The sequence below is a fragment of the Thermothielavioides terrestris genome, chromosome 2 (assembly GCF_000226115.1).
Source record: "Thermothielavioides terrestris NRRL 8126 chromosome 2, complete sequence".
In the NCBI taxonomy this organism is placed as follows: Eukaryota; Fungi; Ascomycota; class Sordariomycetes; order Sordariales; family Chaetomiaceae; genus Thermothielavioides; species Thermothielavioides terrestris.
The window spans coordinates 4,049,748-4,072,101 of record NC_016458.1 but is presented as its reverse complement, the minus strand read 5'-3'; the positions used below and the strand labels follow the sequence as shown (position 1 = coordinate 4,072,101).

At 52.3% G+C, this 22,354-nt stretch overlaps 5 protein-coding genes across 5 annotated transcripts; 3 read left to right on the top strand and 2 right to left on the bottom strand.

Moving 5' to 3' along the window:
- Positions 1 to 229: 229 nt before the first annotated feature.
- THITE_2113558 (uncharacterized protein) lies at positions 230 to 2,143 on the bottom strand. Its single transcript, XM_003652217.1, has 2 exons — positions 1,899 to 2,143; positions 230 to 1,819 (listed from the first exon to the last, which is right to left on the bottom strand). The coding sequence occupies exons 1-2, from the start codon at positions 1,981 to 1,983 to the stop codon at positions 402 to 404; spliced, it is 1,503 nt and encodes a 500-aa protein (XP_003652265.1). The 5' UTR covers positions 1,984 to 2,143; the 3' UTR covers positions 230 to 401.
- A 7,127-nt stretch (positions 2,144 to 9,270) lies between these two features.
- THITE_2065770 (uncharacterized protein) lies at positions 9,271 to 10,711 on the top strand. Its single transcript, XM_003652216.1, has 3 exons — positions 9,271 to 9,986; positions 10,051 to 10,249; positions 10,314 to 10,711. The coding sequence occupies exons 1-3, from the start codon at positions 9,587 to 9,589 to the stop codon at positions 10,399 to 10,401; spliced, it is 687 nt and encodes a 228-aa protein (XP_003652264.1). The 5' UTR covers positions 9,271 to 9,586; the 3' UTR covers positions 10,402 to 10,711.
- Positions 10,712 to 10,945: 234 nt separating this feature from the next.
- THITE_2113553 (uncharacterized protein) lies at positions 10,946 to 14,130 on the top strand. The gene has a single exon (XM_003652215.1). The coding sequence runs from the start codon at positions 11,077 to 11,079 to the stop codon at positions 14,026 to 14,028; it is 2,952 nt and encodes a 983-aa protein (XP_003652263.1). The 5' UTR covers positions 10,946 to 11,076; the 3' UTR covers positions 14,029 to 14,130.
- Positions 14,131 to 14,729: 599 nt separating this feature from the next.
- Positions 14,730 to 16,519, bottom strand: THITE_2113548 (uncharacterized protein). The gene is made up of 5 exons (XM_003652214.1): positions 16,327 to 16,519; positions 16,187 to 16,228; positions 15,742 to 16,115; positions 15,249 to 15,668; positions 14,730 to 15,160 (listed from the first exon to the last, which is right to left on the bottom strand). The coding sequence occupies exons 1-5, from the start codon at positions 16,397 to 16,399 to the stop codon at positions 15,053 to 15,055; spliced, it is 1,017 nt and encodes a 338-aa protein (XP_003652262.1). The 5' UTR covers positions 16,400 to 16,519; the 3' UTR covers positions 14,730 to 15,052.
- Positions 16,520 to 18,807: 2,288 nt separating this feature from the next.
- On the top strand, positions 18,808 to 21,414 carry THITE_2143584 (uncharacterized protein; the record flags this gene model as incomplete). The annotated part of the gene is made up of 3 exons (XM_003652213.1): positions 18,808 to 18,866; positions 18,897 to 21,129; positions 21,397 to 21,414. The coding sequence occupies 3 exons, from the start codon at positions 18,808 to 18,810 to the stop codon at positions 21,412 to 21,414; spliced, it is 2,310 nt and encodes a 769-aa protein (XP_003652261.1).
- Positions 21,415 to 22,354: the final 940 nt, after the last annotated feature.

The window sequence follows — 22,354 nt, the reverse complement described above, 5'->3', positions numbered from 1 at the left end:
CGACTCTGTATAGATGCCACTCTTCTTCTCTCCGAGGGTGAAATGCTGCCCTTCTCATGCTATGGCAAGCCGACAGGTTCAGGTAACTCAGTATGTACGGTAGGTAATATGCTTCACATGGACTCTGTTTGCCCCGAATGTAATAATAAGGGCATGACACCTTGCTCACCAACGCCGCGCTCGGATCAAAAATACCCAAGGTGTCTCAAACAAGACACAAACATCGCCGAACCCTCTGACAGAAATGTGTTCTTCACCAGACGCCCCCCGAAATGACAACCTAGGCATCCAGAATCTCCTCCCTGACGCCGCACGCCGAAACCCGCAATTTGCTTCTTTCAGAGACCCTTCCTTCCTAACCTTCCACCCCCGCGCGGGTACCGAACCAACCCTTCTCCGTTTCAAGCAACACCCCTCCCGTTGGCCGAATTCACGTTACTTGCGTGGGCCAGCAAGAACTTGCAGCAGGTCATGGTGAGCTTGCAGGCCTTGGTCCAGCCGTCGTCCTGGGCGACGCCGAGGCGGATGCTCACGTCGCCGATCTTGTCGCCCTCGATGCGGTAGGGGAGGCTCAGCGGGTTGCCCTCGGCGGCGGTCTGGGCGTGCACGTGGGCGCCCAGCTGGCGGACGAGCTCGAGGAAGGCGGTCATGGCGTTGTCGAACTTGCGGTGCATGAAGGTCAGGCCGAGCGGCATGTCGCCGGACGAGAAGAGCTCGAGCACGTGGCGCTTGCCGGGGGGCGGCGGGGCGGCGCGCGCGCCGGCGAGCCCGCCCAGCCGGCTGGACGAGGGCGACGGCTGGTCGTAGCGGATGATGCGCGACGTCGAGCCCATCGGCTGCGGCTCGTAGCCCTGGAAGCGGTAGCCGAGCTTGTCGGCGACCGTCACGAGCAGGAGGAGGGCGTGGCCCCAGGCCGCGTTGATCTCGGGCCACTCGACCGGGTGCGACGAGAGGCGGCCCAGGCGCAGGCCGTTGATGGTGGCGAAGGTGCCGTCGTGGCTGATGCAGAACGTGTCGTTGTAGACGTTGCTGCGCTGCAGCTTCTCGAGCTGGCGCGAGTCGTGGTCGAACTTGCTGTTGACGCTGTCGCGCTCGTTCTGGAAGTCGGCGAGCCGGCTGGCAAAGGCGTTGCGCTCGCGCCAGAAGGCTTCTTCCTCGGCGTCGAGCTTCCGGCATTCTTCTTGGAGGGCGTCGAGCTCGGCGTCAAGCGCCTCTTTTTCTCGCTCGAGCTGGCGGATCTCTTCGCGCGCCTCGGCCTCGGCTTGCCTGGCCTTCGCGAGCGCCTCCTCCCGCGCGCGCAGCTCCTCGTCTGTCGGCGCGCCGGCCTGCAGCTCCTTCAGAAACGCAATGTACGCATCCCGCTCGCGCGTTGTCGTCTCGAGCTTCTTCTGCAGCTCTTCTACCAGGAGCTCGGTGCACTCGACGCACACGGGATGGTCGATATCGGAGCGGGCCGAGAGAATCTCGAAGAGCTTGGTGATGCGCTCCATTTCGTGCGACTTGTCCGCGTGCTGGTCGTCCTCCTCCGCGGTTCCGGCCTGGCCCCCAGGCGGCCCCGGTGAAGAAGCATCCGGCCCATGCTGGCTCCTTTGTGAAGGCAGGCTCGGCGGCGCTATCTGCGACTCGGTCAAGAAGATGAAAGACATGGCCGAGCTGTCGCGCGGGTGGCCCTCGCCCCTGCCGGGCCCGCTGTGTCGCTTGAAGATCGGCTGGGAAGCATTTCGCGCGGCCTGGTCATACGTCGCTTTCCGGGCGCGGTCCAGGGAATGTAGTGTTCGAGGAGCGGAGGGCTTCCTGGGCGCTGGCTGCGAATGGGTAGCTGTGAAAGAGGGATAGCGGTGAGCATAGCATCACACCGGCATTGGCTGCAAGCTGTGCTTCGGCTGCCTGCGACTTACCGACGAGCAGGTCGTATGCTGCCGGATTCAGGTCCTCCAGCGAGCTGTCAAGCCTGAGCGGAGCACGGCATTTCTGGCAGTTCATGATTGGGATGTGCCATCCCAAAGCGCGGGGAAAGATGAGCGCAGATGAAAAGTGTGTGGAGTTGTACGGAGGATTGCGTAGTTGCACCTTTGGGGGCTCCTGTGTACCTACTGTGTAAGATGGGACTTGATAAGTGTATCAGTATCCATTGTCGAGTTGGAGCCTGCCGGAAGTCAACGTCACTTCCACTCGGTTCCGATTTCGCGTCGGACCCCTGCCGCTGGATCCGACCCACAGTGCGTGAACCAGCCGGCCCTGCCACTGCACTACATAGCGTACGGTAACGGATCCTTGCCTGCTGTGGGAAGCACTTCCCACAAGGCATCTCAGGCATCATTACTAGGGCAGGGGCATCCGTTACAGCCCCACAGCCCAGAGTGGCGTAGGCATTGTACTTAGACATACAGACAGACGCAAGGGTGGAGATTCCGGCATCAATCAATCAATCAATCAACCAATCCATCATTGCATCCTACGTATCGCGTAGCATTTGTACTACAATTTGGTGCCTACTATACGATTAAACTAACGGCAATATTACAATCTTTCTCGCCTTCGTCATTTCACCTATAGTAGAACCTTTTTAGCAACTAGCCGGTTACTCGTAACTGTACACTAGTTGGCGAAACGCTATACTAGTCAGCCTATAATACAACTACGCTAGACCCGATAGTATCTCGTATAGGCGAGCCATTGCCTACCTCTATATCGACAAAGACTATAGATCGGTAGCTTAGAGCCTAGCAATTACTATAGTTCTATAACTCTAGGTATATTTATATAGCTATCGTAGACTATAAGGATCTCGATTATATATATTCGCTTATTAGAGATATATACTACGCTATTATAGACTTGCTACTGTAGCTACTAGCCTAGGAAACTAATAAGCAATCTTTTAACGCCTTCTATACCTAGTAGAAGACCTAGCGGCCACTAACGCCGACAATGTTATTAGCCACTATATTATAGTCAACGTCGTAGTCTATAGCGCTTTCTAAACCTTCGACGTTATATTCTATAGTACCTTCTATAGCTTCAACGTCATCTATATCTACTATACTATTACCGATAACGCCTACCTAGTTGGACGACGCTTCGTAGGCTTAGGCACTACCTACTCTATAGCAACTATAGCTATCTATACCCTCTACTAAACTAGGTATCGCCTACAACTACCTATCTACTAGCAATACCCTTAAAGGAAATACCTAGAAGCTTTATAACCACTATAGTATATCTATTAATACTAACATCTATAGTAAGGAACCTAAGTACCATCTATAGGTTATAGCTAACAACTATAGTAATAATATTGAGCCTAATAGCCCTTTTATAGCTATAGCTATAGCGAAGCTAATAGCTACTATATTCTATTAGTACCGCTAGCACTAAAATATAGATATAAACAACCTTTTAGCGATAGCTATAGAATAGTAAATATAGCTACCTTTAGCTAACGATACCCTTAAGCTAGCTAATATAGGCTACTTCGACCCCTCTACTATAGATCCTTCTAGCATTAGCCTAATCGCTAATAGAAAAGTCAATAAATATATCGATATATTCCTATTCTACGATCGCCTTGCCGACCTAGCTATAACCTATAGCGACAACGTTGTACACTATATCTAGACGTAGTGCCTATAAGGTCCTACATTAGTATAGCACTTATATATACTAACTAACAAGGATTATAAGCTCCTCTATACTACAACTATTATAGCTATTTACAATAAGCTTAAAAGCCACTTTAAAATCAACTATTTAGTCGCCTTCAATATACTTAAGTAGTTACGATTCACCTTAGTAGACATTGCCAATAGTAACGACATTATAGCCTTCACCTAGATTATAATGCACTATATAAAGGCTTATAATATAAGCTAGTATAGTTAACTTATTACAATATTCAAGGCCTTTAATAGCGATATCTAGAGTAAGCTAGATAAGCTAACGCTATCTACCGAAGTCGACGCCTTCCTCTGTCAAATCTAGGAGCGAGAAAGCGTTCTTCGACAATGCGTCTAGCGCTATCAAAGGCCGCCCCTACGCCAACTATATTAGCTACTATATCGACCCCCCTTCTAAGGAAGAGGCGGCTACTAGTAGTAAGGTTATCGCTAGCTAGATAATGGCCTACGAGCATCGCTATACTACCTACTATATTAGCTATATTAGCCAACGCTACTAGCGTAGTAGTACAACTAGGATCCTAGACTATTAAATCAACGGCCTAACAATCAGTTACTACGATAGCTACTAGTTCTAGAGAATCGTCGCCTCCTAGTACTACTATAGTGTCAACAAGGCTAATAGAATAGGCAATAACATCCTAGTAGGCCTATACCCACCTTCTATAGCAATATATATCAATAACCTAGCGTTGAAGATGCTCCTAAAGAGGAAGATCAATTTGGCTTAGCGGACTCCTTCTATAGCAACGTACTATTCCTAGATAGCGAATATCCTATTGCTTCTAACTAGCTTAATATACTAGAAGAGCTGTACCCACTTAGCGACTCTGTTGATAACGAAGTCGTTGTATAGTTCGTAGCAATGTCTATCGACTCAGTATACCGCTATTGCAATAAGACCTTCCCCTCTAACAACAAGTTGATAGCCTATATCTATACCAACTATCTTAAATGGCCTTAGCCTAGTAAGAAGATCACGTTCGCCAATATAGTAGACGCCTAGCTAGCGATAGATAACCCGATACACCTTTCCAACATCGTTGACCTAAAAAACGAGCTACGCCCCCGCTCACAGTAGACAGAGCGGATAGCGTAATATAGCCTATAGCTATATAATCGCCTATAACTATTATTTAGTCAAAGGTTAACACTATATTAGATTAAGGCGCTAGCTTCGACTTCTAATTATAGACCTACTTGAAGATCAACATTATACTAAGCACTAACTACCTAGACGACCTTTAAGAAATCTATATAGATATAGGTTATATAGCTACATTTGTCGACCGGCATTGGTTGACTACCTATTACCCTAACACCGTTATTAGGCACTACGCTAGCCCTCTAATGGTCTATAGCATCGGTTTAGATATATATTCTAACCTCGATTACGCTATTATTGACCTTAATTTCTAAGGTACCTTGCCCTCCGATAAGCCTACTATCGCTAGCTTTACGTACAAAATAACTATCGTCGACGACCTTTGTACCAATATACTATTGGACATAGATTATATAACTCCTAAAGGCTTCGACATCTTACTCTCTTAAGGTATAGTTATCATCAATTTATATAGTAATATCTAGATACTAGTTACTACTAGACGATATAAAAGACTATACTACTTATATATCGTCACTACTAAGCATCTTATTATTCCGCTATATACTACTACCACTATCCCCGTCGACTATAGTATCTATATCGACAACGGCTAAACCCTTCTTTTCGAACTAAGTATTTTAAACTATATCTTAATCTTTATAGCGGTCACCAACTGCTATATATCCTCCATCGTCGTATAGAACGACACTAGCAACCCTGTCATAGTCCCCAAAGGCCACTAGATTGGCACCCTAACTTCTATTGCACCTAGATACTAAACGTATATAGTAGACGACCCTATAGCCATCGAGTTTACTATCAAAAAGCCACCGCAACCTACAGATAAGCTACGACTCTCGATAACTAGCCTCGACATCGTTAAATACCCCTATAGCATCACTATCTACAACCTTTCGCCCAACGAGCTTACGCCTATCTAGTCACTTATAATAGAATACTAAGATATATTCAAGGACAAGGGCTTCGTCAACCTCGACCAAGATCAATGGATATATATCAAATTATACCTTAGTTAGGAAGCCTATATCCCTAAGAAATACCGTATTTATCCTATTAACGCTAAAGACTAAGCTATCGTCAAGGACACTATTACTAAGCTCGAAGCTACTAGCAAGGCCACTAAGACCTATTTCTAAGTCCCCTTTTCCTTCCCTATCTTCGTTATCTAGTGTACTACGCCTAATGGTATAAGGAAAGGCTAGATAATAGTCGATATCCGCTTACTTAACAAAATAGTCCTCTCTAACGCTTACTCTATTAAATCGTAAAACGACATTATAGTATAGCTAGCCAACGTAAAGTATATTACTATCCTCAATGTAATAGCTTTCTATTACCAATGGTTGGTAGATCCTAGAGATAGATAGGTCTTCACTATAAATACTATAGAGGGCCAATATATATTCAACTACATTATTATAAGTTATTATAATAGTAACGTATATATATAGCGGTAGATAGACCTCTTTCTCAAGGACATTGACGCTATAAACGTATATTGCAATAACGTCGTTATCGGGAGCTACGAATTCGCTACTACTAACGGCCACCTTACCTACCTTTGTACTATATTCAAAGCGCTATATAAACGCAATATCTCTATTGGCCTTAATAAATCGTTTATTATATTCCTTAATGCTACGGTGCTTAGCCAAATGGTCAACAGTATAGGCATGTCCACTATAGCCGAAAGGCTAGTAGCGATCACTGCACTAGAGTTCCTATATACCCTTAAGGACCTCGAGTACTTTATCAGCGCCATCGGCTTTATATAGTACAATATACTGCTCTATTCTATCCTTATCGCACCATTGTAGCAACGGAAGATAGCCCTCTTAAAAACCTATAACTATAAAGGTAAGCAAAAGTCGTAGTCACACATTATATAGTTGTTGTTGCTAATGACCAAGGAACTTACATCTTTCGAAGTAGTCAAGGTAGCGCTCTCCTACAATATATCTATTACTTTCTTCTACGATAGCGATCCCCTATATATAGACATCGATATCTCCTAGTATAGCATCGGTGCTAAAATCTACTATATCGAGCCTATAGCAATACAAAAGATCCTTGGCGAGGATAGTCTTATTACTATATATCCCCTATATACTACTATCTAGCTAATTGTATACCTGTTATATACGCTATCGCTTATAGAGTAGAAGTACTAGTCTACCGAGATAGAAGTCCTTAGTCTAGTGTAGACACTTATAAAATATAAGAGGTAGACGACCGCTATACGTTCTACGTCTATCTACATTTTTACCAACTATAAAGCTATTCTTAGCTTTAACAATGTGACTAAAGATATTATATCCTTCGCTCTAATGAACAAACGCCTTATCCGTGCTATAGAATACCTTAGTTAATATAACCTTCGTATTCTCTATAAGCCTAGTAAATACTATATAGTGCCTAACGCGTTGTTACAAATGCTATTAACCAATAACACTATAGATCTAAACGCTATAGGCGGCTTCGATGACCTTCTAAACGACTATATAGAACATTAGGCGATATACGCTAGTGAACCGTTGTACCTACCACCTATCTAGGTATTCCTTAAACCGGCTATAAATAAGAATATTAGTCTTAACATTCCTATAGTTAGTACAACCTCTAGTATAGTTATATTGAATATCTACCTAGACTTCGTCAAATAGCTACAATAGGGTTATCTCGAAGACCCTATCTAGAAAAAGACCTTCGCGGTTGTCAACTAGAACAACGCCCTTGTACCTAAATACAAGGTGACCTTGCTGTTCCAACTACACTATAGCCTTCTCTAGAAGATAGGCGGCTAGGTTCCCCACCTCTATATCCTATATACTTATATAATAGACGTCTTAAACGCTATTTACAATAGCAACTACTATAAATACTAAGTACTATAAGTATATCTTAGCAACTTCTTTATTTATTAGCCTATAAGAATAGTCTATAAATACGTTGACGTCTACCCTAAGTACAAGGCCAACGATATCCGTTACTACTAGCTATATAGCTCTCTATAACTATTTATCGGCAACGAGTACCTATACTATATAATTACTATCAACTTCATTGTCGACTTCCCAATTTCAATAGAGAGCTATAACGTCGCTATAGTCATCGTTGACAAGCTTAATAAAGAGATCTAAATCGTACCTAGCAAAACTATATAGACCTCTAAGGACTAGGGCAAATACCTACTCTACTAGCTTATAACAGTAAACTAAGGCCTACTAAAGATTATACTATTAGACAGAGACCCAAAGTTTATAGTAGCGCTTTAGTAGACTATCTAGCGGTCACTAGGTACTAAACTATTATATACTATAACGTACTATCTAGCTATCGATAGCTAGACTAAGTGGATGATCTAGACTATCGAATTGGCTCTATAGCATTATATCTAGGCCTTCGATAACTTCTATAAATAGCTAGAGATTATCCTACTTCTTTAGTTCGAATATAACACTACCTATATAGCTATAACTGATATATTGCCTAACGAAGTTACTAAAGGCTTCAACCTAGTTACTATTGCCAATATTATCGTCAATTATAACTTAAAACCAACAACATCGTTGCTACAACTACGCCTAGATATATACAACGTTATCGCCATTGTAGCTATAACAACTAAATACTACTACGATCGTCGCTATAAGGCGTACTTCTTCAACATTAGCGACAAGGTCTAGCTACGCCTCTATAAGGGTTACTCTATACTCATAATAGGTGTTATCGGCAATAAGTTTAGCTAACAATATATAGGACCCTTGACTATCTTAGAACGAGTTAGACGATTAGCCTACCAATTATAGATACTATTATTATAGAAGATCTATAATATAGTTAGTATTGACTATCTAGAGCCCTATATATTCGACCTATATAGTAGATAGCTCCTAGTTATCTATCTTGTCACTATAGCCGAGTTATATATCAACGCTATTACAACGCAACGAAAGTACAACGACAAGCCCCAATATCTCATCATATACCACAGATTAGGTAGGAAGTACGACTAGTAGGTCACTAAGGACCATTTAGCGGCTACAGCGCCACAAATGCTATAGGCATAGCGAAAACACCATCAATAGTATCATTACTACATCGACGAGGGCGTCGATCTTTTCGTATAGTAGTAGATTGTAGGAAGCACTTCCTACAAGGCATCTCAGGCATCATTACCAGGGCAGGGGCATCCGTTACAGCCCCACAGCCCAGAGTGGCATAGGCATTGTACTTAGACATATAGATAGACGCAAGGGTGGAGATTCCGGCATCAATCAATCAATCAATCAACCAATCCATCATTGCATCCTACGCATCGCGTAGCATTTGTGCCACACCTGCTGTGCCCGCCCCTTGTGATCATCATGTGCCACCGTCAAGTCGGCCTGGTCCGAGCTTCGCCGCAAGCAAGGGCGACGCAACGCAACCAGGCTACGCAACCTACACAACCACAACCTTGCCAACGGAATACTTGGTCAACCAACGACAACACCTTTGCTAGGGATTCCCGCCACACGACGCCTTCACCCCGTCAATTCGAGTGCTGGCGATCTAGTTTGCGATTCAACGATAGCCGGCGCGACCTGTGATCACCCTCGTTCTTGCGATTTCAGTACCGAGCGCCCCGGAAGAACGGCCAGCTACGGACTCCGAGAGTCCGTAGTCACCCAAACCGTCGCCGTCTCATTGATCCCAGCCTGAGACCGAGTCTGCTGCTCAACGGCAAACAATTCCAACCCGGAAAGCCTCAAAACTACACCTCCTCTCATCCGCGAAAATGGCCAACCCGCTCGATACCGACGCCGGCACCGAACTGTTCAAGCACTATGAAACGGAGTACCAGCTGGTCCAGGCCGACCTGGTCCAGAAACTCGACCAGATCGCCGAGCTGTCGGGCGAGCCCAGGAAGGCGGCGCTGAGCGCGGCCGAGCGGGCGCTGGAAGAGGCGGACGAGCTGCTCGGCCAGATGCAGGTGGAGAAGCAGAACGTGCCCTCGGCACAGCGCGCCGCCATCAACAGGCGACTGCGCGATTACAAGACAGACGTCGACGGTTACCGGCGAAAGTTGCGCACCCTGGCCGATGACAGGAGCGCGTTGTTTGGCGGGCGCTACACAGACAACCCGGGCTCCTCGTCCGGGGATGCTCACTTCGAGCAGCGGCAGCAGTTGTTGGCAGGTGCGTCTCTGCTTGACCGTGTGTACAACTCGTCTTCAGACGCAAGGCTAACACCGTGTTGAAGGGACCGACCGGTTGGACCGCAGCACGCAGCGGCTCAAGGCCAGCCAAGCGTTGGCGAACGAGACAGAGGCCATCGGGGCCAGCACGCTCGCGCAGCTGCAACAACAACGCGAAACCATTGACCACACCACCAGGGTCCTGTACGAGAGCGAAGGCTACGTTGACCGTAGTATCAAGAGCCTCAGAGGGATCGCTCGTAGGTATGACGTTCTTTTCCTCGTTTCCCCAGAGGCCAGCATAGATGCTAATCATGTGGCGTTCTAGGATGGCTACAAATCGGGTGATCACCATCGCCATCATCACCGTCCTAGTTCTGCTCATCATCGCCGTCATTTTCAGCAAGTTCAGATGATTCGCTTTATGAGGACCTCTGTTTTTGGGTCATTCGATCTCGGAGAGCACGACTAGAAGGTGTTTTCGGATTATCTCGGTATCTCAAGAGTCCAATGCGGCGGAGCGGCCACTCTGGAACAGTGGGTTCGTTTTAACCCGCCTCAACTTTGGTTGGGGCAGTAGTTGTCGAGACGGCGTGCTGTTTTATCTGTACATGATAGTTTTGGGCGTGGCTAGCGAACCCTCCTGGTTTGATGACAGTCTCTAACTTACGCTTCGGCACTCAATCTGCGATTTCTCGGCGGAAAATATGAATCCAAACATGAATTAAGGCGGCTGTGTGTACTGAATACTAGGTGACCTTGGCACGACGGTAAACAATGGTAGCTGCGGAGCACGTTTCTTACCCACTGTGCTAAGTTCTGAGGCTCACCCGATTCACACTGCCCCGCTGAAGTCACAGCAGCGTGGTTCTGAGGGGCGGGCGCCGCACTGTAGCAACCGCTAAGGTAGCTGCAGTTCAACCACTCACAGGCCTGGGGATCCACCCTGAGAACCAATCCCGAGGAACAGTGCCGGGGACCAATTCAGCAGACGCGTAGGAAGTACCTATGGAATAATGATATTGAAGCGCGGGCTTCTCGACTACCAGCATTCATAGCTCAGCCCAGCCCAAGACGACCATGCACGCGTCATGGAGCCGCCGTCCAAGCGCCCGCGATTCGGCCCGGCTCCGTTCGAGGACGACCCGGAAGCCGACGAACTGAACGAGCAGCCGGAAGAAGTCAACGCGCGACGCGATCCCGCCGTCCAGCTCGAGCGGTCGCGCGCATTCGCCGCCTTCAAGCTGAAGTCGGCCTTTGAGCGCATTTTCGAGAAGTACGAGAAAGATTTCACGGGCGTCGGAGACGAGATCGACCTGAGAACGGGCGAGATCGTGGTCGACAACGGGCATATCCAGTCGCTGAAGAATGCGCAGCTGGGTGGCTCCGCTGAGGGCGAGGACAGTGCAGACAGCGGGGATGGGGCGTCTGAGGCTGGGTCTCTGAATGAGGAGGAGAGGATGTTGAGGGGCAAGGCTGAAAACCGGCTCAGCCAACTTGGGCACAACGCGCTGCCCATGGTGCCTTTAGGCATGGGGCCCTCCCACTTCGCGAGAGGAGCATGGTCTGCATCCCATTCGCTCATGGGACTGCCCCCAATGCTTCCCACCATGGGGTACCCGGGCCAGATGCCGTTCGGAGGCTTTCCAATGCAGTACGGCACCCCGATGTCCATGGCGGCGACGGACCCCACATGGAGGACCCCTGAGTTGCCGTCGACGTTCGTCGGACATCGCATGCTCACCGGAGAAGCCACGCCTTCGGTCCGCAAGAAGGTGGCACGTCTGTCGCTGAGCGCTGCCCGCGGCCAAGATACCGGCGATGAGGACGACATTTTCTTGCGTCCCTCCGCGACCAAGGACAATGGCAGCTCCGAGACGCCCGCCATCAAGAAAAAGCTTCTTCTGGCACGACATGCTCCTGAGCAAGCCCCGTCCAAGAAGAAGAAGGGGATACCGGCACAAACTCATAAGCAGAGTGGGACAAAACCAGACAGAAAGGAGGAAAAGGGTGCCAAGGCCCCAGCTGTCCCAAAGCAGAAGGTCTCGAAGAGCACGCCCGATGCGAGACCAGACAGTACAAACCCGCGGAGGACTTCCCCAAATTTTGGTGCAACAGGTCTGGCTGGGAAGACTGTGACCTCTATCGCGCCGAAGCAAACTAATACGACTGGGCCCGCACGCCGTACCTCTGGCTTCGACACTGCCACAAAAGAGGTTACTAGGAAGGTCGTACCACAAAGGAGCGAAGCGGTGGACTTCACTCCCCACCCAAATCTACGAGAAACCGTACCGGACTCCGAGGATCTTGATGTCTACATCAACCTCTCCGATGGGCCAAGAAAACATACGAGAAAGCCGCGCAATCAGACTCTTCGAGTCGAACTACGCGCAAAGAACCCGCAAGACGCCCGTTCTTTCCAAGCTCTCACCCCGGAACCGAGTGAATCGAGTTCCCCGCCGCCTCGGGGGAGTGTCCCGGACGAATCCAGCGGTAATTCAGTTCTTGCGATTCTCGAAACCCAGGGATCGTCCAAGGCAGTTCCAGCTGCAAGTACAGCACCTGAGAAGATTGATCAGGCTGGGGCGACAGTAGCAGTGGAAGAGTTCTCGAGAAACATTGTCGATCCGACATACGCCTTTTCGGACGAAGAAGAACCGGCATTACCAAAACGAAGAACACTGCATTGCAAGCCAAACAAACCGCTGGATGTCTCCAGCACGGAAGCTGGGGTGCTCCGCGAACGATGTCAGAACCTGGATACGAAGGTGGCGAGCCGGGAGCGGGAACGGACCGTAGACAAGCGAGTCCAAAAACCTGATGATTCGGCTGTTCCCCGAGCTGAGTCGCCAACATTAAGCCTTCACCTGGACGATGTTGTTGACCATCGCGAGAATAACCCCGAAGGAGCATATGCAGATCCGGCGGCCAGAACACTCGAACAACAAAACGACGCAAAGAGGCCTGCACCTGTCGGAGCGACAGAGCGGTCGAGGAGATTGCGGCGACCGACTTCCCAGGCGGAGGAACTCGTGATTGCTGCCCCAAGTTCAGGCCCATCGACTGCAAGCACGCAGCGGACGACGGCAGGAACCAACAGAGCGAAGGCACCTTCGTCTGAGACTAGGAAGTCAAAGAGGTTGAGCAAGACTGCACTCCAGAACACTCCAACCAAACCGCCTCGTGAAGCAGATGCCCACGAAAGGAATGCTTGGGGCCGGTCAGCAAAGCAAGAGATAGCCCAGACATCGCCCGCCGCTCACCCAGAGAACTGTCCCCATCAAGCGACTGAATCACCAGCATTAACCTTGGGTCCACACTCTGACCATGACGCCCGTGGAGAAGTCTCGGGAGCGCACACCGAAGCGCCGTCTCCAACCCTGACCGACCCGACATCCAAACCCTCAACCGTCCGCCCATCCCCCTCCGCGTCCAAACAACATGCACCCCGCTCAGGCCCTCGCACCCCCGTAAAGACCCCCCGTCACCGACCCTCCAAACCCAACCCAGTGCCAGGATCAGCCACAACAACAACATCAACGAAACGAAAAGGCATCCTCTCCCTCCTCCCCGATAACGACGACGAAGAGGACGAGCTCTCCATCCTCAGCCCCATCCGCCCCGCCTCGGGCCCAGGCAGCACCACCGTCCGCTCCACGCCCGCAGCCCATCACGTCCGCCTGGGCCTGGTAGCGCCGACGGGGAGCAGTAGCAAGCCATCGACCTCTTCAAAACTCAAGCTCCAACGAGCCGTCGCTCGCGGCTCGGTTTCGAACGGAATTCCTGCTGCTGACGGTGCTGACGGCGCGAGTTTCCGCACCCCGACTAAGAAACGACGGGGGGCGAAGGGCCTCCAGTTGGCATTGGAGGCTGGCGGTCGCGGTCGCGGTCCTGGCAGCGGAGAGGCGGCGGTGCTGCAAGCCGGGACGCCGGCGTCGGGCCGGCTGGAATCGGACCTGGTCCAGACGCCCGGGGGCACGATGCGCCGGTGCGGCGAGGACGGGTTCAGGTGCGAGCGGGATTTCTGCTTTTCTTGTTTGTAGGTTTAACAAGAAGGACACTCGGAGGAGAAGGGGGACAGTCGGAAGAGAAGGGGGATTGTCGTTTCAACTAAGGATGAGGAGAGAGAGAGAGACCGATGCTTTGCATTGCTTTGCATATCCCCAGTGGGAAGGGGCCGAGGCTGCTTTACGGGAAAACTGGGAGGGAGGGGGCGGAACAGGAGATTAAGGCCCTCTTGGCTTGTGGATGCGATGTTTCGAAGCTTACACAGTACGCAAGACTCGCCCCAAGCGGCCAGGTGCCCTTTTCCCAGTGGGCGGGGTGGCAGGGCTTCCATGCGGGCGAGCAGAAACCGACATAAGGCGTGAGAGCCCCAGCGAAGAAGATTGGGAGTTGGGAACAGATGAACAAAAAACCACCCGCTTATCCACGAGTTCTGTCAGGACTCATGCCATGGCTCGTCCCCCTGTAACCCCCAGCGCAACAACATGAAGACACACCCTTTGCAACATGCTTAACTACTGAATCCCCATTGACAAACAACCAGTAGTGAGGTGCCCAGCTTGCTTCCTTCCATCGCTTAGAACCGTTGACACCAGACTGACCCGTAAACCAAACAAACTCGACACCCTAACAACTCCCCCCCACCGGTCCACCAAATGCAAGTTAAGTTGACTAGTCAACGCCACCCGCTCTGAATTCCCCCTTTCCGCCAGGATAAGGAGCACCTAAACTTCGATTATAACGGCAACCCCGTGCTGAGACCACGCTGATCCTCCATGTCGCTGTTCCATCCCGTGCGACGACGACGACGGCGCGGGTGTGATGAGTGAGGGGGGACTCGGGCGCGTCCCCGGAGAAAAAAGGCGTGCAGAAGAACCTCGCCTCCCGAAGAACGCAGACTCAGATCGGGGCAAGGCTCCGTTCGGAATCCAGGCGCCCCCGACGGGAGGCTGAGGCTGATGAGGGGATGTTTAATGCCAGTGCCGATCGATGCGCGAGGATGATGAGGCATCACAGAAACGCAAGGACAGTGTCGCCCGCATACTGCCCCGTTTGCGCGGCTCAAGAATGGCTGCTGCTGCCGCCGGCCAGGTATTGTTGCAGGGTTGCCTCGTCGCGGATTGGGGCAAAGTACGGGTGGGCCATGGCTTCCTTTGCGGTAAGGCGTTCCTGTGGAAGGGGAAAGAGATCATCAGTCAGGAACTGTTACGAAGGATAGGGGCGGTACGGGTTAGACACCAGGCTACACAACACGTACCGCGTGGTCGTAGCGCAGCAGCTTGTCGAGGAAGTCGATGGCCTCGTTGCTGACAAAGCGCTGGTTGTCGGAATTGACGAAGCTGTGCCACGGCTTCTTCTGGAAGCGGCCGAGGATATCGTCGTACTGGGCGTCGAGCTCTATCTCGTACTTGTCCAAGTAGTCGAACAGGTCGTCGGTGCCGAGCACCTTGGCGATCTTGACGAGCTGGTCGGCGTTGCTGTTGCCGTGGAAGAAGGGCTCCTTGCGGAAGATCATGGAGGCGAACATGGCGCCGAGACTCCACATGTCCAGGCTGTAGTCGTACTCCTGGAAGTCGACCAGCAGCTCCGGACCCTTGAAGTAGCGCGACGCCACACGGACGTTGTACTCGGTGCCCGGGTGGTAAAACTCGGCCAAGCCCCAGTCGATAAGGCGCAACTGTTGTGGGGGTCAGCAAGAACGAAGGGGAACCGGCGCGCAGCAGCGGGAGCACACGGGGGAGCGGACATGCCTTCCTGTTCTCATGATCGATCATAACGTTATGAGGCTTGACGTCGCGGTGCATGATGCCTTTGCTGTGGCAAAAGTCGAGGGCCTTGAGGAGCTCGTACATGTAGTAGCGGACATCGATGTCGTCGAACTTGGGATAGAGGGTGCGGAAGTCGGTATTGTTGACGTATTCGAAGATGAGCGACGGAGTCTTACTCTGCGGGTCTCTGACGACGTCGAGCAAGGCCACGATATTCGGCCCACCAGCCAAGTTCTGCAGGATCTTGATCTCGCGCTTTATCTTTTTCTTCTTGACGGGCTTGAGCACCTTGATGACGCATTTCTGGTAGTTGACCACGTTGATGCCTTCGAAGACCTCCGAGTACTTGCCGCGGCCTGGCGCAAGGCGGGGACGGGGACAGGTCAGCCGGAATGGATCAGGGGATTGGATGGATGGAGAGACGAACCGATCTTCCTCACGACCTCGTAGTTTTCCAGGACGCCCCAGCCTGCGGCAACCGGGAACCTGTCAGTATTGCGCAACTCTTCGAGAAGGGGGGGCTGGACGGGGGCCCGGCGCAAGCGCGCAGCGTGCGAGGCGACTGACCGATGTTAACGCTGTCGTAGTCCCAGTAACTACGCGGCATGTTCTGGTTGACGTCGGCGTAAACTCGAGCCATGGTTGCGACGTTGGCGCGTGGGTGCGCCCGACCGGTTGGTGAGGAGTCAACGTTTGCTGCAGGTTAGGTGGTGCTCTGTGTTGGAGTCGTGTGCAGGAGGGCCAGCCTAGGATGTTAGCAGAGCCACTCAGTGAGGGGCACGCGCAGTGGGCAGCATCTTTTTTTGAGCGCCGCCAAGCCGAGTTTGCGCCTCCAGCCCCAGCGCCTTCTGCTTGGACCGGGATTCCAGCAAGTGATCTCCACAGCAGGCCTCGTTTCTCGCCGATAACAAAGCTTATCGGGCCCAACTCTCGCCTCGGCCAGTGCGAAACATTCCCTGAATTTCTTCGAACACCACTGCAGGAAGACAGAGAGGTTGCTTTTAGAGAGGGCTTTCTCGATTTGCTCTTTACCCCCTCAGCCTTATTTCTTTTATTCTCCAGACAGCTAGCTGCCTTTCTTTAGCATCAATTACCTATCTCGAGACTCTTGAAGCACTATTCAGCCGTCTCGAGTCCATCGTCTCATTCTCTAATATTAGCCTTACTGTGGCTGCTGCGAGTTTCCATTTACATTTTCCCATTGCGAAATCTGCTGCCGAGGTTGGGCCCGCAGTGCGCCGCACCTGGCACGAGGTAGAGGCTGTAGAAGCTGTCGAGCTGGGCGGGCGCTCTGGTTGAAGCCCAGGCCGGGATGGAGCGCCTGGCGCACCGACTCGTAGTAGCGCCCCGACGCGGCCGTCAGAATCTGGTGAATAGCTTCACGTAGGAATCAAGACCAGTGAGACGCTAGATAACTTAAGATAGATATTGACACTGCCAGCACCGAAAGATCATGTGGTGAGATCGCCAAGATATATGGGTAGTAAGGACTCCAAATACGGAAGCTCCTACCAAATGAATCCGCTCACCGCCTCCAATGCCAAGCCTGTAAGCCATAGTATGGTAATACACTCTGCACTGACCAACCCCGCGGAATCCATCTCCTGAATTTCTGAATCTCATGATCCCCTAGATCCAACTACTCAAATAGAAAAGAAGCTATTCAATGCTTTAACAGTACTACAAATACGTTTGTCAAGGATATTTAGGGGGAGAGGGGGGGGGGGGGAGGGGGGCGCGAGAGGCGAAAGGAGGATATAAGATCGAAGCTCTGAACAAGAGCTATTGGCTAGGCTGTTCAAAGTCTCGGGTTCAATGCTAGTAAGCGCTTCGACCTACTTATTTTTAAGCTAGAGGACTAGCTTGAGAGAAAGCGCTTAAGCCCGCGTAGAAAATATTTGCTGAAGAGGTTCAAGGTCGTTCTACCTAGTATTGAGGAGGATGATGATGATGATGAAAAAGATGTAGATTGAGGGGACGGGATAGGGGAAGGAAGGATCTGTATGTCAATGTAAATACCGGCTAATTCTGCCTGCCGTTTTGAAGGCGGTAAGCGGATTCTTTTGGTAGGAGCTTCCGTACACACTACACTATCACCCCCGTACACTACACAGTATATCACCATCTCCATGGGATACTAACACAACAATTGCCGTGCGAGCGGCCCCAGCCCGACCGGGAATGTGGGCAGCGAATTCCATGTCCATGGCACCGGAGCAGATCCCGTTGTGGACCCCAGCTAGTATAAGTGATTAACATTTGCTGGGTTTGAACGCGGGACCTTCATTGCCCCTGGCCCGACGTGATGCAACACCGTCATCGGCTCCGAGAACTTCTTTGAGTCCTTTCTCGGAGACCTGCTCAAGCTCGCTTTGGCCCGCCGTTTAGACGCCGTGCGGTAGCTTAATGAGTCCCGGCGTGGCACATAGATTCGGCCAGTGTTGTCGGCTTGGTGAGACGAAGGGAACCGGTTCGGCACACCGGGTGAGTAGTTAGCGGATAAGCATCCATATCATACTCGGATTACCGTCAGGCCGTTGAATACTTGAGACGACGGAGAGACACAAAGGAAATACAGGAGTTGAAGTCACGTATAAGTACCCGGGCGGTGCCAGGAGGCAGGAGAGCAAAAGAGCTTGAATTCAAGTAAATCCATCTCATTCTCGCGGGTGCTTCAAGGAGCAGTACTAATTTCAGTTCTCACCAAGTTCCAGCGATTGAGTGTCTGGACGATTTGGTGGTCCACTGTTGTATGCTCCAGCACATGTTCACTGCCATATGTGTACCTAGGGACGGATAGTTAGCACAGATATTGCTCCAAGTTTCATGGACCCCTCACCTAAAACACGCTGTTTCTAGTGTACATACGGTTGACTAACTCTTGTTTAACCCGGAGGGTTGCATCAACAACCGCGTAGAACCCTGCCCATACCCCTGTCCATCAATGTTATGCGACGCTTTTAATGACATGGTGCTCAGGTGACGGCGTCGTCGCCGTGCGCTTCCTTCATCTCCATTCCGTCCTTTTGATGCCCCGCGGGATAGAAGATGGACCCACGATCGCGGCGTGTCCCGTCAGCTGCTGTGGATGACGGCGCTTCCATTTGGTCCAGGCCCGGGGCTTACTCCGGATACAGCTCGGACTCATCCCATCGGCTGCGCCCCGCCGAGTCACGCTATTCACTGCGCGAGCACTTCGCCGTGACCAAGCGTGAGTACGAGTTTGGCTTCGACGACGCGTCCTCGGTTCTGGAACGCTCCACGCTGGCGTCCGAGGCCCTTCGCGGCGATGAACTCGATGACACCGTCGTCCTCGAGACCGAGGTGGCCCCTTTCTCCGACGGCAGCGCCGTCTACCGCGACTGCTACGAGCTGCTGTGCTTGCCGAGGGGACCGGCACTATCCCCCGAGCAGGTCCACCGCGCCGCACGCCGCGTCATCCAGGTCCTGGCGGTCGACAGGCAGCCACCGAGTCTGCAAAGCACAGCGGCCTTCCACCTCGGCCTCGCCCAGGCCGCCTTTGAGACCTTGGTGGAGCCATCCCGGAGACTGGGCTATGATCTGTCAGTGGCCGACGACGAGCCGGACTCGGATTGCGATGAAGCTGTTGCCGTTGAGGACGACGGCGAGTGTTCCGGGCCAGAAAGAAATGGCAGCTACGAGGGCCGGCTCCAAGAGCAGTACCTCCTCCTGACGCAACGGGAATCCAGAGCAGGTACCGACCTCGGCTTGCGAGTAGATGCCACATCTTTGGTCGCACCGCAACTGGGTTCGCGGCGGCATGGCTCAGGGCCGGGGTTCTTGGACTTCTCCCTCCGTAAGTCGGCCACCACAAGTGTGCCGGCTCTACGTGGGGTTTTGGAGAGAACTGCGTTACTGTTCGAGGAGCTCGCCCCCAGAGCGGCGTCCGGTGTTCAAGCTGGGCCGGCCTTCCACTTATCCGATCCGACAGTAACCATCACTGGGTCGGCACATGGACTGCTGGATGAACCATTCAAGCTGGCCCCGCTGCTCCTTGACCGCTACCAGCCCCCGGGCCCTTCAATCCATGGGCCGAGGCGCATGGAGCAGCTGTTGGCGTCCCGTTTTCTTCCTGTGCTGCACGTACACCTTCGAGAGGAGCTCTGTGGGCGAGAAAATGGGCGTCCGGGAGGCGTCCCTGACCTTGTTGTCGAGCAGGAGCTGGAGCTGCTTCCTCAGCTGTCGACGACTACGAGAATAGCGCACTCCTTCAATCTTCCAGCCAGCGATGAGCCTCTCAGCGTCGAGGTCTCTGCCCAGAAGATACTCACACGGAGGGGTGGTTCAGCTCCCAGCGTGGGGTTGGCCGTCCACCAACGAGTCGGCCCTGGCACGGCTTTTCTTGTCGCCGACGGCGGCGATTGGAACTTTTGGACTTCCAAAGAATGCCAAGATCTCTCCCGGTTTGCGAAGATCTCCGGGGCCTTTGCGCCGGTCATCGACGTCTTCCGGAACCCTCCAACCGTCGAGGTTGGCTATGCCTTTGGCCGGCACGATCTAGGCTTGCAGTCCGGACAAGCCCTCACCAAGCCTCGTGAAAGGGGCCTGACGGCATTGGACTGCGACGTTGACGAGAACAAGCCCGGCTCCTGGACCGTATCGACAGGTCTTACCCCGGGAAGCGCAGCTGCCTACCTCCGCTACGGCAGGGACCTCTTCTCCTCCTCGCCCACTTCCAAACCCGCGCGCCGCCACAAGCCCGGTTTCCGCGCAGAGGTCGAGCTGGCCGGCACCACCAGCCACGACTTCTTCATCGCCTTCCGCGCACTCAAACGAATCGGCCGCTTCTCCAAGGCCGGTCTCGAGCTCGCCCTCTCGCCGAGCAACCTGCACCTCTCGCTGTACTGGTCGCGCCTCGGCCAGAGAATCAGCCTCCCGCTGTTACTCGCCGCCCACCGAGCCCGACTGGTCGGCACGACGACCACCAGCACCAAGCTCCTCTTCTGGACCACCGTCCTCCCCTTCGCCGCCCTGGCGGCCTGGCATCTCTACCGCCAGCGCCGGCACGGCCGCCGGTCAACCAAAACCACGACCACCACCCCCGGCACCACCACCACCACCACCACCAACAACAACAACAACAACAACAACAACAACAACAACAACAACAACAACAACAACAACAACAACAACAACAACAACAACAACAACAACAACCGACAAGAGGACAAGCAAAAGCACCACCAAGCGGCGACCATCGCGCGCCTCCGCGCCGAAGCCGACTCGCTGACGGCGGTGCTGGCGACGGGTGTCGAGCCGGCGCAGGCGGCGGGGCGCGCGCGCGGCGGGCTGGTGGTGCAGAGCGCCAAGTACGGCGTGCGCGGGGCGCCGCCGGAGGAGGTGGCGGACGTGAGCATCGCCGTTGCCGCGCTGGTCGATTACAGTCAAGAGGATGATCGGGACCACCACGACGGCGGCGGTGGCGGCACGGGCGATGGTGGAGGAGGAGGTGGTGGAGATGGAGGAGGTGGCCGTGGCCGGCTGGTCATTCCGCGGGGCGTGCGCAAGAGCAGGTTGCTGGGTTTTTGGGATCCCGCGCCGGGGAGGACCAAGGTGTTGACTGTGCGGTATCTGTGGGAGGGGAGGGAGTCGGTCGTGGAGGTGAGTGGCCGGGAGGAGCTGCGGCTGCCGTGAGGCGGCGTGCGAGTTGGGATGTGTTATGTCGTGTTATAGCAGCGGTTGAAGACGTTACGTATACGATGACCACCTGATGGGTATGATGACGATGTGATGTGCGTATGGTGTGATGTGGAAAGGACGCGACGACAATCGAGGGTGTATAGTATGTTGTTGCTTGAATCAGATAGTCTCTTCTCAGATACCTGTCCTGTTTGGAACAATACATCCGCCATCGCAACTGAGCCCGTGCATGTCGTAGCTGCGCCATTGATCATTTCATGTACTCATGGAACCAACTGACTCTGACGAGTGAAGCATGAGAGAAAACACTCCTCTTCAAGTCGCCAACGTAAACACCAACCAAGGATGTACTGAACACTGATGTTTCGTGTGCCAGTCGTAGAGTGAAAACCCCTGGTGTCCAAGAGATATCCGCTTCGCCCACCATTCGCATTGCCTTCCCAGGCCGAGGAATCGACTCCGAACCGCGTCCTGTGCCGTCGAGTGCACCGCCCTCAGCGCCGTATCCTTCGAACTTTCACTCATGGTCAGGCTTCGGAATGAAAAGTCGTCTCCTGTGGCGAGCTTGGCGTTGCCATGCCCACTCTTGATGTTCCGTGCCCTTCGAAAAAGCGGTTATAATCCATCGAGGCTCTGCCCTCCATCAATAGCCCCACAATCGCATGGTAGTGCCTTGCAAAGTTCCTGATCGACCCGGCGCAAATTCGTCCTCCATCTGGCACGTCCCGCTTCGAGTCAGTGATGGGGGCGCTGCTTTGAGTGGAACCTCGTCATCTGGGGCCGCAGCCCGTCCGAGAGGTTCTGGGTGGCCGGGTGACAGGGTTGGTCGGATCCCGGGGCAGACAGCTGCTTGGTATGCCAACCAGAAAACAGTTCATACACCGCGGGATGACCTAAGAACGTACAAAAGGACGCTGGCCTCCATACGCCCTAA

What these genes read in the sequence shown, in the direction of transcription:
- THITE_2113553 (XM_003652215.1), top strand. Translation starts at nt 11,077, where the DNA reads ATGGAGCCGCCGTCCAAGCGCCCGCGATTCGGCCCGGCTCCGTTCGAG.
- THITE_2113548 (XM_003652214.1), bottom strand. Translation starts at nt 16,399, where the DNA reads ATGGCTCGAGTTTACGCCGACGTCAACCAGAACATGCCGCGTAGTTAC. An exon ending in CGAGGTCGTGAGGAAGATCG is followed by an intron (nt 16,116 to 16,186) that starts GTTCGTCTCTCC and finishes GCCTTGCGCCAG; the next exon opens with GCCGCGGCAAGTACTCGGAG. An exon ending in TCGATCATGAGAACAGGAAG is followed by an intron (nt 15,669 to 15,741) that starts GCATGTCCGCTC and finishes CCCCCACAACAG; the next exon opens with TTGCGCCTTATCGACTGGGG.
- THITE_2065770 (XM_003652216.1), top strand. Translation starts at nt 9,587, where the DNA reads ATGGCCAACCCGCTCGATACCGACGCCGGCACCGAACTGTTCAAGCAC. An exon ending in GCGGCAGCAGTTGTTGGCAG is followed by an intron (nt 9,987 to 10,050) that starts GTGCGTCTCTGC and finishes ACCGTGTTGAAG; the next exon opens with GGACCGACCGGTTGGACCGC. An exon ending in CTCAGAGGGATCGCTCGTAG is followed by an intron (nt 10,250 to 10,313) that starts GTATGACGTTCT and finishes GTGGCGTTCTAG; the next exon opens with GATGGCTACAAATCGGGTGA.
- THITE_2113558 (XM_003652217.1), bottom strand. Translation starts at nt 1,983, where the DNA reads ATGAACTGCCAGAAATGCCGTGCTCCGCTCAGGCTTGACAGCTCGCTG. An exon ending in AGCATACGACCTGCTCGTCG is followed by an intron (nt 1,820 to 1,898) that starts GTAAGTCGCAGG and finishes CCTCTTTCACAG; the next exon opens with CTACCCATTCGCAGCCAGCG.